Source organism: Eleginops maclovinus, chromosome 24, assembly GCF_036324505.1.
Source record: "Eleginops maclovinus isolate JMC-PN-2008 ecotype Puerto Natales chromosome 24, JC_Emac_rtc_rv5, whole genome shotgun sequence".
NCBI lineage: Eukaryota > Metazoa > Chordata > Actinopteri > Perciformes > Eleginopidae > Eleginops > Eleginops maclovinus.
Genome location: NC_086372.1, coordinates 7,654,664 through 7,668,866, shown reverse-complemented (window position 1 = coordinate 7,668,866; position 14,203 = coordinate 7,654,664). Strand labels below are relative to the sequence as shown.

The 14,203-nt window shown below is 41.9% G+C and overlaps 2 protein-coding genes and 1 long non-coding RNA gene across 3 annotated transcripts; 2 read left to right on the top strand and 1 right to left on the bottom strand.

The window, feature by feature from the left end:
• Positions 1-410: 410 nt before the first annotated feature.
• Positions 411-2,408, bottom strand: n6amt1 (N-6 adenine-specific DNA methyltransferase 1). Its single transcript, XM_063877443.1, has 6 exons — positions 2,061-2,408; positions 1,279-1,365; positions 1,108-1,198; positions 944-1,027; positions 735-876; positions 411-661 (listed from the first exon to the last, which is right to left on the bottom strand). Exons 1-6 carry the CDS (start codon positions 2,195-2,197, stop codon positions 555-557), a joined length of 648 nt encoding a protein of 215 aa, XP_063733513.1. The 5' UTR covers positions 2,198-2,408; the 3' UTR covers positions 411-554.
• Positions 2,000-3,724, top strand: LOC134860675 (uncharacterized). Its single transcript, XR_010165275.1, has 2 exons — positions 2,000-2,247; positions 3,416-3,724. It is a non-coding gene; the product is annotated as an uncharacterized LOC134860675 (long non-coding RNA).
• A 992-nt stretch (positions 3,725-4,716) lies between these two features.
• Positions 4,717-13,877, top strand: fam171b (family with sequence similarity 171 member B). Its single transcript, XM_063877506.1, has 8 exons — positions 4,717-5,103; positions 6,733-6,966; positions 8,147-8,239; positions 8,731-8,889; positions 8,980-9,150; positions 10,002-10,118; positions 10,208-10,331; positions 10,456-13,877. The coding sequence occupies exons 1-8, from the start codon at positions 4,884-4,886 to the stop codon at positions 11,732-11,734; spliced, it is 2,397 nt and encodes a 798-aa protein (XP_063733576.1). The 5' UTR covers positions 4,717-4,883; the 3' UTR covers positions 11,735-13,877.
• Positions 13,878-14,203: the final 326 nt, after the last annotated feature.

The window sequence follows — 14,203 nt, the reverse complement described above, 5'->3', positions numbered from 1 at the left end:
TTCTGAAGCAGTGGTTCAGGGAGGATGAGACATAACTTCACACATGGATTGGCCACCACAGAGTCCAGACCTGTACCCGATTGAGAATCTTTGGGTGGTGCTGGAGAAGATTTTGCGCAGTGGTCCGAAGATCTTGGCGAAAAATGTATGCAACTCTGGTCAGAAATGAATGTTGTGACATTGAAGAAGCTTGAGGAAACGATGCCACAGCGAATGCGTGCCGTAATCAAAGCTAAAGGCAGTCCAACGAAATATGTGTTTTGGCCAGGCAGTGTATAAATCTCTAAATAAAGAGACCTTTTAAAAAAGTGGTGGGGATCCAAATTGTAAAACTATATGAAGTATGTCATAAAATTATGATTTTTCTTCAATGTCTATGTGGCTAAAAAAAGTTAATACAAGGAGTCGTCTTTGTGAAACAATTGTTTAATTTCCCTTTTGCATCTGAGGCACCTTAGTCTTTCCCCCTCAGCCCATGAATCTTTTAAAGATCTGTCCTTGCAGGCCATACTGTGTTGCAGTTCCTGTAATCTTCCGATATATTCGTGACAGGTCTAGCTCTTCTGGAAGCGCAGCACAGATAGCCTCTCATTTCCAGCTCTTGTAGACAAGCATGCCTCTCCCTTCAAACCACATTTGTCCAGCAAACGGATGATCTCCTCTGGTGAGAAAAAGAAATGATATTTTATCCAGAATGTTTCATTCCTTTCCTTCAGAAACCTCGGCTAACTCACCTGGGTCGTTCTCAGCAATAGTGATGAGGTAGAATAACCCTTCACTGGAGAGCAGCTGTGCCACCACGGGCAGGAATCTGTCGGTCACCTCCCGTCCTCGTTCCCCCCCGGCCCAGGAAGCCTCTATACCTGTGCCACCAACCTGGAAGAAAAGTGACACTGATGAAATGCTCCTCATCTGGGGGCTGAAGACAACCTGCTGTACAAACCTCCTCTGAAGGGGTCACCACATATGGAGGGTTGAAGAGGAGGACATCCACCTTCCCACTTAAGCGGGGAAGAAGACTGTCCACCTACAAAGAACAGGAAACAGCCGTAAAAAATACAATTCTTGCATTAAAAGGAGGTTGATTCCTGAACTGTGACGTCTCACCAGGGATGTGAGGACAGGCTGCAGGGAGATGTTGTTGCAGGACGCGGTCTTCGCGGTGCACTGTGCTGCTGCAGGATTCACATCAGTGCAACTGGAGAGAGACGATTGCATATGTTTATGCCCGGTAATTATCGCCTGGATATGAGGAGTCTATTTTTCCTTTAAACTCACAGATATAGAGCTGAAGGTCCGACTACTGACGCCAGAAAAGCTGACACCACTCCCGAGCCGCTGCCCACCTCCACACACACACACGGGCTGGAGACAGCAGGGAGATACACTAATTAAACCAAAGGTGGAGTGAGTGTTCAGATCCAGCTATACTAAATATACAACAAAAAAAAACCTGTGCATTCAAAATCTTACTTATACTATAGTATTATCAGCTAAATGTGCTTAAGGTATAACAAGTAATCATGCAGAAAATGTGCCTTTATGTGTATATAATAATATGTTTATATAGACACTTCTAGATGATGTTGTGTATTTTACTGTTGGACTTTGTCAGATATTTAAATAACTTGGCTCTTTTGTGACTTAGAGCTAGTCCACTAGTTTACTTTTAAGAGCTGCATTTTGTTAAAGTAGCTAATGCTGTTTAATAAATGTTACAGTAAATGTAAAATTACATTATTTCCCTTTTAAATGTAGTGGAGTAGATGTAAAATCAAATGGAAATACTAATGGAAAGATCCTCAACATTGTACTTAAGTAGATTTCTTGAGTTAATGTACTTTGTTACTTCCCACCTCAAAAACAATACTAATAATAGTATTGTTTTTTAAAGAAGTGATTCTGCAGGGAAATGTCCTCTTTGACAACTATTATATATTCAATCAGATGCAAAACTCTAAAACAAGGATGTATTCCCTAATCCATTCCTTAGTGGCTTTCCACCCCTGCACCACAGTCTGCACTGCACACGTGATGCGTTCAGGTGCGCTGTGTCTGACCTCATCAGGTGCAGCCTCTCTGCGTCCTTCTCCAGGGCGTCAATCAGGAGGAAAGAGTCCTCCGCCGGATCGTAAACATCCCGGAAGTCTCCTCGTGCAGCATGGCTGTAAACTGGTGTGGGATAACTCGTAGACATGTTAGCTTCACTGCTAACAGCCTGCGCATGCTCCTACCTCGTCACCATTGGTAAGTTAATATTATTAAGAGATGCTGTGTTCACGAGCCAGGTTTACTCACTGCACCGCTCATATGTATCACGGAAGCGGCAAACGAAGTGCAGCTAGCTAGAATGTGTTAGTCACAGCACGTTCACAATCCACTTCCGTGTTTACAACCTACGTCACGAGGACGTACCGTCACCAGAACATTACAACTTCAGTTTATTTTCCCTCCATATATATAGTGTCTATGTTTCTTTTGACGGTTTCCTACTAAAATCATTTACATTCCCGTGTATGGTCAACACATCATTTTACTGACTTTTTTTAAATAGCTATCACTGTTAAAAAAAAGTATTTCCTTTCACTGTACAATATTTATCTTTACATTCTGATATAACATTCTATTTACGTTTGTATAGACTTCTGCTTGTACTATTTGAATTATTTTTATTTAATTTGGTATCTTGTTTTTTAATTTTAATTTCTTTGTAAGTTGTATGTCTTATATAACTATGTTACATTGTTCTAGGAGCTCGGGACTTGTCAAATGTAAACATGTTTTAATTTAAAAAAATAAAAAATGAATGCAATAAACCATAAACATTCAAACTAAGAACAACAAGCACAGTGCTGCATGTTTACTTCAAACAAGCCATACCAGTGTAAGTGCTGCTGCATATGTCAAACTCTTAAGTGTGTATTTCTTTTTTAAAATGTATTATTATTCGTGAAGGATATTCAGATCTTTACTAATACCACTCTCTACGAGTAAAAGTCCTGCATAGAAAAGGTTACCTGGTGTAGAATGGCACAATGTGGTGTCATATTAAGTCATAGCTTAGAACACTAAGACAAATGTAATATGGTAGTTTGACATTAAAAAAAAAACATGTTTATGTTTCTTGAAAAAGATATGTTTAATCAGAAAAATAAACTTATTTCTCTTTTCAAGAAACATAAACATGTTTTTTTTTAATGACAAACTACCATATTACATTTGTCTTAGTGTTCTAAAGTATGACTTAATGACACCACAACTTAAAGAACGCATAGTACTCCTTCATTCACCCCACAGTTGCATATAATCAGCTCATCATGGGCGTTCTTTATAACCAATCACATTTCACCTCAATCTCCAGCAGCCAATCATCGTGCTACCGTCAACTTTAAAATGGTTCTCCTCTGTCCTGCAGTCAACTTTGATTTCAGATGTTCATGCTGCGGCCTGCCTCCCCCCATCCAGCTCCATTGATCATAACCAGCGCATAGGAGGGCTAATCCAAAGACCTCCTCACATCTCCTCTCCATCCCATCTCCTCATCAATCCAAATCTTCCACATCAACATCGGTGTCTAGATCACAGGGTTTTTTCTTATTTTACTCATGGCTGCATTTCCCCCTTAAGATCAGGATTGGGGTCTAATCGCCAAAGACCATTAACATTTCTATCATATGGCGCATGCTTAAATAAATGTTTTTCTAGCAAAAAAACACCTACTGTGTTGCTTGTTTGTATCTATTTTTGGTCAACTCATGTTTCAATAAATCTGTATGGACTTGCCTCTGCTGGAACTTAGCATAAATTATACTTAATATTTTTATATTAAGTATAATTGCTGATTATTACTTCTTTACTGAATATTTTAATGTGACTTGACAAATTATCATTACTTTTTCAAATTGTCTGGCCTAATCAGTCTTGTGATATGATTGGAGGATCTTCATATTTTGTCTGGAGATAAAACTAGGATGCAGGGATCTGAGGCGACCGACAGAGGGCCGCAGAGCCCGACGAGGTAATAGCGTCCTACCGAAGATCATCTATATAAAAAGACCTCTCACTCTGTTCACTGTTCTTGGTACAGAAATAGTCGTCAAAGATAAAAATCTACAAAATAAATGATGGAATACAATCATTATAAAAAAAGAAAAAGAGTATTTGAACAATGTGACTGAACAATGTCTGTTGTTGCCCGGGCTGTTTAAGTTAGATAATGATATTACAGTTTGTTTCCACACATAAGGGGTATTTGTATGCATTTTTGGAAAAAAAGACATACAAGCTATATAATTAACATCCAGGAGTATACAATTAAGTGGCTCTTAGTTATTCTTAGTACTTTATTTATCCCAATTGTGTGGATAAATATGTTAACAAATCAAAGCACGAGTTAAAATATAATACATTACAAAAATAAAATATGAATGGTAAATCTATACATAACAGTATATGTATATACAGTATATAAACAATGCACACTATAGAAAACAATAAGTAAGAACACTTTACAGTATTTTACTACTAAAAAATGTGTATATGGTCTATACATTATTCAAGTGTGCAAAGTAGCAGCAGTTTTCTAACACTACACGTTTAAATGCAATGAGGTAGTGTGAGTACATTCTGTAAAAACCGAACCTATACTGTATTTCCTTAACGCGTGACACATCGTCCCAATATAAACAATCTTGGGGTTCACACGCCCAGCCTCAGCACCAGCGCATCCTTTCTCCATGGGGCTTTCCCCCCTCAGTGCACACCAACATTCAAAGGAGCCATGAGAGGGGTGAGGCCTACAGGATAAGCAAACACTGCTGGACCCTCTTCTCCTCCCGAGCTCGAGTCTCTCGGTCCGGTATGTCTGCGAGCCTGCTCTCGCCATGCCCGCTGCTGATCGCTCCGTGCTGCCGCTGCTGCTCATTCTGCCGTCGCTGCTCCTGATTTGCTGCCTGGATGAGGTGGTGGGAGCAGCGGAGGAGGGCGGTGGCCTGCCCTCCTCCTCACCCGGGGACAATGGCCTCACCGTCGCAGTCGGAGAGCAGTCCGCCACCGAACCGACGGCCCTGGGGAGGTTTCCCAGCACCACCGCTGTGATAGAAGGTAAACAAAAACAACACAGCTGTCCGTGACTCCGGCATTGTTCGGGGAAATGGAAATGAGCTGCACACAGGAAACAGTGTGACTCATGTTGGATCATGTAGCAGAGCATGCTGTTTGTTGTTGGTAAACTGGCTTTCTACATCATATTGTGTCATTGCCTTGTTGTTTAGGGGATTTGTCCATCAAAGTTAGGGTTGGTGCGTTGTTTTTGAGGCACATGCTGTAATTGTGTCGATAAAATACATCATAAATTCTGCAAATGTGCCTTATAATTACTTTTAATGTACTCCAGTGGCAAAATAATATGGATGGACAATAATACTGTGTCAGTGTGGCCAACATGCCAATAGGATTATGATGTATAATGTGGAGGTTTGGAGGATTAGGGTTTTTATCTTTCTGTCCGGAGAAGGTGAAGTAATAATCCTGGCTGTCCTGCTGATACCTGGTCACTGATGACCGCTGTTTACAACTGGTCTCAGCATGGATGGTGGATTTACATCATAAACAACAACAAAGTACACTTGTTCTGTCCAGGCACTCTGGTGTTACTTATTAGTGTCAGATGTACACACCACAACAAGATTCATATATATATATATATATATATATAGTAAAATAGGCAGTTGCACTTTACAATAATAATGCAAATAAATTGTATTTGTAATGCATATATATACACTGTAATCTCAAGGTGCTTCATTAAAAAAAAGTTAACTAAGAAACATATTTAATAAAGTACATTAAAAAAAATTGGGAGCCTAGTTTTGAAAAGATATTTTAAAAAGAAGTTAAGAACATAAAAGGTTAAAATATCAAATAAAGGAGTCAGTAAAATGCTTACGCTCAGCTCGACACACCTGAAATATTAAAAATCTATACAAACAAAGAAACATATAAGATACAAACTAGCATAAATATTTCTTTGGAAACTGTAAGCTGATTCAAAGTGCTGCACGGATAAATAAATAGGATATATAAACAGCAGGGTAGAGTATGGTGTGTAAATCTATATGGAATCACAATGGATGGATATAAAAGTATGAATATCAATGTAACAGTACACAATATACAACAACAGCCAACATGAGCAATAATGAAGCTTAATATAACCATACTGATAAAGATTACACTGCATTGCAAGAAAAATCCTATTAAAAACAACAGCAGGAAGATTTAATGTATAAACCTTTCTAATCAAGCTTCTTCTCCCAAATAATTTACTACAATAAGAGGGCAAAGTGCATTCTGATAGAGATTAAAAAAAAAGGCAAAAAAAGGATGAAACTTGCAAACGTAGAGAGGTCCAACATGGCACTTGTGATGTATTTTTCATCCTGCCACAGATGCAGCAGAGCCTGCCTCATCACTTTTTCATGGTGAGAGAAAGGTTAGCGCTACTGCTGAGAGGAAGTGGCTGAGGCTGCTCTGCATACAGATAGGACACATGCAGAGACACATGTACCATCACAACCAAATACTTCCACCACCTACCGATAAATATCAGTGGTGTTAAATAACTAAGTACTTTGGCTCAAGATGCTTGTACGTTGCAGCACTTTTTGTTCCTCATTTGTCCAGCAAAGGGACATTTGGTCGGTTTAATAACACCTGGCATTCTCTCCACAGAGCCCGAGTTTGCCCTGAGGGTTCTGGTGAGGGACCTGGTGACCCGTCAGGCGCTGCCGGGTGCTTCCGTGGATGTTTATGTAAACCACACCCTGAGGAACTCCGTCCGAACAGGGGAGAGGGGTGAAGTTCTGCTGTGGGTGTCGTACAGCCCGGGACTCAGCCTTACTCTGCTGGGCAACATGGAGGGCTACGTCCCCAGCCCTCTGCCCTGGAGCTCCACCAAGAGGCCGAGTGAGTCACCCCACAACAACTTCCAAAGAATCTGTCTTTTCACACATCCACATAATCACGGATTTAGATTTTTGAGGGGAAAATTGGCCCAAAAGTTGTCCTTTTTCTACGTTTGAGTCTCTGACATCAGAGCAGCTTGTGCTAAAATGCTTAACCCTGAATCCAGACAAGCCCCAAGGTCACAGCTGACCCTGACCTTCCCTTGCCGGTGAAGAGGATTTTCCAACAAGGATCAATCGAGCCAACAAAAACGTAATTAAGGCATTTAGCTCGTGCTCTCACTCAGTTTAAAAGGTTTTGCTCAAGGACCCATTTCTCTATTCTATTTTATATTATTGTCTAAAGTTTGAATAATACTATAGCTGTTGGTTTCAAAATAGACTGTGCAGCCATTTGTGATTTATGCCAGCCCCGCTGTTCCCACACCTGCATTATTTATGTTATGTTTTATGTTCATCACAGATGATGCGACAACGTGTCACAAAGGTTTGTTCGCGATGGAGCGATTCATGTTCCCTGGACGCCATCACTGGATTGATTTTCTTTACAGCAGCATGTAGAGTGGCTGTGTCTGACTCCAGCGTGGGGGGTTACATATCCGTGCTTCAGCGAACTGTCTTTGTCCCGTACCCAATCACGGGGGGGGGGGGGGGGGGGGGGGGGGGGTCGGCGGCGGGGTAGGGGCTCTACAGCCACACTGATCTCATGTTGGTGTAAAAGAAAAAAAAAGGGGCCAGGGTCTGACTCTATTGTCCTTGTACCGGTCTGAATTGGACGGGGAAAAAAATCAGGGATGTGTGTTTACATCAAAGATGGAGGGAGGGAGGGAATCAAGGGGATGATGAAAGAGTCTCATCTGTCGAGTGCTGCTCTGCATCATCAAAGGCGCCTCCCTTTTGTGCTCCCATCTGCTGAACCCTCAAAAGAGCATGGAGGTAGCATTGCCCCCTGCTGGAGGTGTTACAGCTCTACAAGTTGTCATGAAAAGTGTTAGGAATAAAAAAAAAAAACAGGAGAAAGACAGAAATACTTCTCTACTCACTCAGTAAATCACTTCTAAAATACAAATTACATCATTATTCATAGATTAAGTTGCCACTTTAGATTTCTGTCAGTTCTTTAATGGTGTCATTAGTATGTTTTTTAATGAAGAATGTGTGTTCTGTTTGTTGTGCTGCAGTTTTCTCTGCTGTGACGCTGCTGCTGCTGCCTCACATTCAGGGAAACATCTGGCTGTATCAAGACTCGGTCCTCATCACCGGGAAGTTACCGGGTGAGTTTACACTCTGTTGGTGTTCAGAAAACAAATCACCTTCAGTTTGAATTAACCCCTTCAGTCTCCACCAGTTCATTTTTAGGTTTCATTATACAGTGAGGTAAAATATTTAAATGTATTTTCTTTTTTTTGTGAATTGACTAAGCTTAAACAAGTTGAAATTAAAGTTGTACAAATTAATTTCGAGAAATAAGAAGGGATGGACGTCTAGATAAAAAAACAACAGTGACTGCACACATATCTACTGTAATACAACATTTTAAATATGAATAGGACCACTAATATGACTATAGAGCTACACTATGATACTGTTTTTGTTCTCAGATAAATTCAAATAGAAGCCACTAACCTGTTAGGTGTTTTTTTTTTCATAAGAGTTATTATCACTTCATCTTTATGGTCTCACAAAATCAGAATCACTTGTATCACACCTTCTAAACATACTGTGTCCAGATTTAGACCAATCAAATGCCTTCATTGTTTTACAGACAGCTCATCCCAGCCCAAGGTCCAGTTCCCGAAGAACCTCCTCACCATGTCTGATAACAGCAACGTCTCCTCTGTGACGGCTTACCTGACCATACCACAGCATCACCTGGCGAAGGACTGTGCCAACTGCACCCCAGGCATCATCAGCCAAAAATCCTGTGAGCATTGAATAAGACCTCAGTATTGTTTAAATAGACTGCAACCGTTTAAACGTCCTCTGACTGGATTACTGCTCCCTGTGTTTGAAGTGTTGAGAGGCATCGAGCTGAAGGCGGTGGCAGCGGTGGATATCCTGCTGTACTCTGCTGGGCAGGAGCTCCAGGTCCGAGGGCCCATTCATATTAGCCTGCCCCTGGGACACAGCACCCGCCTAAGGGCCTCTGACACCGTGCCAGCCTGGGCCTTCAACGTAAAGACAGGTGAGGATAAAAAGATGAAATATAACTTAATGACAACCATTTCATTAACTCTGTTGTTCTCTTATATATTTATATTTTTCTGCATATATCCTTTAAAATGTTTCCCATTTATTGATCTCATTGAAGTAATTTTTTGTGCCAATACATTTGTGTTTACCCCACTCAACCTGTGAAAAATAAAATTGTACAAAAAAAAAAAAGAAAAATAGCCACCACAATTTTTATATGGGGTACTTATGCATAGTCAGTATATGTTCAGTACAGGTGTACAAATGGCGATGGGTACCAGAATCCGGTATTAAATCGGCCCCCGTGGCTACAATTTTAAAGACTGGTATCATTATCGGTACTGGAGAAATAAATAAAAATATATGAAATAGATTTAATTTTGTTCTGCATTTCCTTCATCACATCATATAAGGATTTTGTAATTTATTTTACATAAAATAGAGCAATGTTTACAATGTTTTTCCAATTTGTTTAGTCCTTCCCCTAAAAAATAACAAGAATAACCAATAAAAATCGCATTGAAGTACCTTGATCGATAAGCAAAATCAGTAAGATTAGTCTCGTCCTCAGTTTGGAAAAACAGCAAAGAAGCTACGATGCCGAAGATAAAACACCTGCAAAATAAAAAAGGTTTTAGCCACCTTAAAAAGCTTTTATATTGCTCTCTTCAAAGCAACCCGTCATTTTACCTTGCCTTGTGTGACTTTGGAGTTTAAAAAGGAAGGTTTGGATCATTTCCCTGCTGGTACTCCTCTCCGTTTCTCTGTAAACACCTAAAACATCCAAACTACCTATTTCATGATTTGATTGATTCCCTGATCCTGTATGTTCAATACCGCCAGGTGCCTGGGAGAATCAGGGTCTTGGAATAGTGAAAGCAGCTGGGGATGAGCTGGTTTGGACCTACACTGCTTCCCATCTGGGATACTGGATCGCCGCCCCGATCCCCACATCACACGGTACTCCTCTACCTTCACTAACTCCTTATGCAGAATGAGACATTTGTCTTAGTAGATATCTCATATCTTTGTTTTTATCATGCATTCAGGTTACCTTTGGCATGGAAGATCCTTAGATTTCATCTCGTACCACGCCTATTTGATCATGGGAGTTATGGGAGCATCGCTGGCTCTTGTCATTGGATGTCTCTCCTTGTTGCTGTGTCACTGCGGGTGAGAAATCTGCTCAGAAATGTTACAAGGGGTTCAATCAACACTTGAACATGCCCTTAGTTTGTCCGAACGTGTGGAAACATCCTATACTCCATCCTGATTCATTCCTGTTTCCTCCCTGTAGGAGAGACTCTTATCGAGAGCCCAGGAGGAGAGCACGCTTTTCCAAACTCACAGTGGTGAAAAAAGACCAAACCACCTCCACCCACATGGAGGAGGGCTTGCTGTTCCGTTCTGGAGACAACAGCCGCGCTTCCTGTAGTGTCCAGTGCGAACCCTCCAACACGCCGAGGCACAAAGCCAACTACAACATCTATGTGGAGGATCCAGGGAGCCGCCCAGGGGCCGCTCTATACGAGAACATCGCTCTGGATCGGATCAAAGGCTCCCAGCAGCCCTCTCACTACATCAACAGTGAGGAGGTGGCTCGGATACGGGAGAAGGCAGAGCTGAACCGGGCCAACATGAACTCTGACAACTTCTTTCAAGATAAGCTGGTCCACATTTATAACCAGCCAGTGGCCATCATCCAGGCTCCAGAGCTGTTCACAGCTCAGGACCTTTCCGCCTGCAAGTCGGCTACTTTCCCCCGCAAGGGGGAGTATGATGCTCACTCAGATCCAGCGAATAAAGACCACTACACCCAGACACTACCCAAAGGTGGAAGCAGCCCACAGCAGAGCAGCCAAGATGAGCCCCAGCCTCTGGAGACCCCTCCTGCAGGCCAAGGCCCTAATGCCTTGTGGGGCCGCTACAATAACCTGCTGGAGTCCTCCGTCTCCGTGCCTGGGACTCTGAACGAGGCAGCTGGTATGGGGGCCTTCGGCGGGGGCCGCGGAGGACCCAGCGAGCTGCAGGGGATTTCAGAGCGCACCTTGCTGGAGCTGACCCGAGGGAAGTCTCCCCGGGCCTGGTTCGTCTCCTTAGAGGGGAAGCCGGCTGCCTCGGTTCGCCACTCCATCATTGAGTTGCAGAATCGCCACCGCCCGCACAGCAGCAACGACACCAGCCTGGACTCGGGGGTGGACATGAACGAGCCGCTCCAGAACATCCGCGAGACGGAGCGAGAGAGGAGATCCATCAGGGCCTCCTCCCTGCCGTTCCACAGCCGTGCGGGGCGTTATGGTGAAGAGCAGGACCTGAGCAGCAGTGAGAGCGGGACCACAGCCACCTGCACGCCTGAGGACCCATACCTCAGGAACATTTTAGACGGGAGCAGCGGGGCTATTCCTAATATCCCTGAGGAGCGAGACGGGATGGATACCTCCAGCGCTCAGGAGGACAGCGAGTCCAGAGGAACGCCGCCCCCACGCCGCCTGAGGAAGGTGAGGGAGAAGGGGAAGACAGAAAAGAGGAGCGCCAAGCACGTCCGCGAGGGGAGACCTCTGACCAAGAGAAGTTAGAGCATGACTTGTTGCAAACTTTTTTTTCCATTAGTGCTTAACTAATATGTCTCATTGAAGCCACACTGAGCTGTATTCATCACATGGCGTCTTTAAAATGAGTTTTTGCTCACGCAGGCATTGTTGGTGTCGAGTTACGTGATTGTACAACTTTGCCAAAGAATGCATACGCTTGCTCAAGATATCAAGCAGGATCTATGTCACGTCCAATCATGATGTAACTGCTGTTAGACGCGTGTGTGCACCACCATTCTCTGAATCTGAACATCACCAGCGAGATTCTTCACAGCTAAATGTCCATGAGAACACCACATCCCACCGTCCCCAGTACCGGCATTAAAGAGGTTGCCTTCTTGCTGCCTGTCATCATTGAATATGATCACATAGGGCACAGTATTTGTCTAGATCTAGTCAAATCCGATGAGTTTGCAGGATGGACACAGTGCACTTATCCTCACCATAAATGCCTGTTGTTAATAAATAAGATACAGTAGCTTACTGACATTATGTTGTCATCATTCGGCCTGATTTTCTGAAACTCTAGGGAAAGATTCAATAAGCTCTGTCACAACATTATATTGGATTTCTTAAGAACTACAACTTTCCACCTCTCACTGGATTTCGGACAAAAACACAGATGTTCATTGTGACGCTAAGCTGCCATTTTGAAGTTAAACACCTGATAGTTAAGGTTTTAGGCCTAGGATTATTTTAGAATGCATGAAAAAGAATGTTTCCTCGCGTGTATGAAAATATTTTGTAAGTAACTCAGTCATCGTAGCTGTTTGATTACTTGGGGATTGAATGTTACTTTTCATTGTCTTGGAAAGACACTCAGTGTTGTGCTGCCGACTGTAGGGGATTATTAAAACAAAAATACCCCAGGACTAGGATTTATCAATCACAACTAAATATCCAGAAGAACTGTATTATCCCTCTACACTTTATTTAATTAATTTGGTGCCTTGGAGTTTCCAGCATGTATTCCCAAACCTCTTTTTACTTTGTCCCAAAGATATTTACATCCTGACCATGGGATTAAAATGTTATGGGTATGACCGTAGAAAGAAAAATGTTTTTTAAATGAATTTGTAATTGTCTGAAATAATATTTTGTACAGTTAATAACATTAACATTAACATTAATCAAACAGGCTTTGGTAAAAATACAATTCTAACAGAACAACGTTGTCAATTTGTATAAAGAAGGATTTTACTTTATAAAAAGAGTCAAATGTTTGCTAACCCTAACCCTGTCCTCTAACTGACACGGCAGCTTTTGTTTTGACTCCAATAAAGCACACTACACTTTAATACCTGCCCTTTTGTTAAAAACGTGTTACATTTTGAGAAACTATTACGGCAACAGCACAATTTCTGAACACTGACACTGGTCATCCATGACGTTTGGCAAAACCTTCACCACGATCACCACAAAGCGAGCAATATTTATCATCATTGGAAATCTAAAATGGAAAATCTAATTTTTGCCATATTCAGTCTTCCTTCTAACTGTAAAAATGTTCCCTGATGAGTTCACGTTGTGTATTCGGCTCGATTCTGTAGCTACATTCATGTGTTCTTTTGTATATAGTAAGGCAACATTTCATATATTACGTGGCTGTGATTTCACTTGTTTTGTGCCGTTTTCTTCCATCTAAAAGTCTGAGAGGTGCGTCAGTGTGTTTCGGTGAATGTTCGAAGGTTTTTGAACCAGTCATATGAGATGTTATCCATAAGGTTAGCCTAAAGAGTTGAGTTTTTTTTTAACAGGGAGTGTACAACAAGCCTGAGCTTTGTCATTTTTAAATGTAGCAACAAGTTGATCACTTAATCATTCGGTATGCTTACAAATGAAGATGTGTTCTCCTGGTAGCCATCAGCTTGAAAACACAGCACACAGTAGTTTGTGAACACTTGGTGCTGATGTACTGCCACTCCCGTTTTAAAGTGATCTCTCTGAATGTATTTGTATTGATTTTGATGTGTTCTCTAGTGTGCTCCCCTTGTGTCTACCCATCGAACCTCATGGGCTTTTGTTTCTTCCAAAATGGCCACCTCTTGTGTTTACCTCTGTGATTATGGTAGTGTTATTAGTCTTGCCTTTTTTGTGCACTAAATTAATAAACTTACTTGATACCAAACATTGTTCAGACATTTTTATTGTCATTCATGAAGTTGCCGAGTGTATTTAAGAATTCTGGTCCAGTTCGCCTGGTAGACAGGGGTTACATGCCAAGTCTCTTAAATTGCATCCCTGCATCCCTCACTTGCGTCTTTTCCTTACGTCTTAGTCCGTTCGACCAGTGATGCATGGAGAGACGCAAGGAAACCACGCAAAGAGAGAGGATGCAAGGAAATTAGTTTTAAGAGCAACAGCATCCAACTCTGTCCCCTTTATTAACACAAACACCCCCCCCCCCGTAATGTATTGTAGTCCGCAATAAATTAAATGAAATAAGAAACTCAT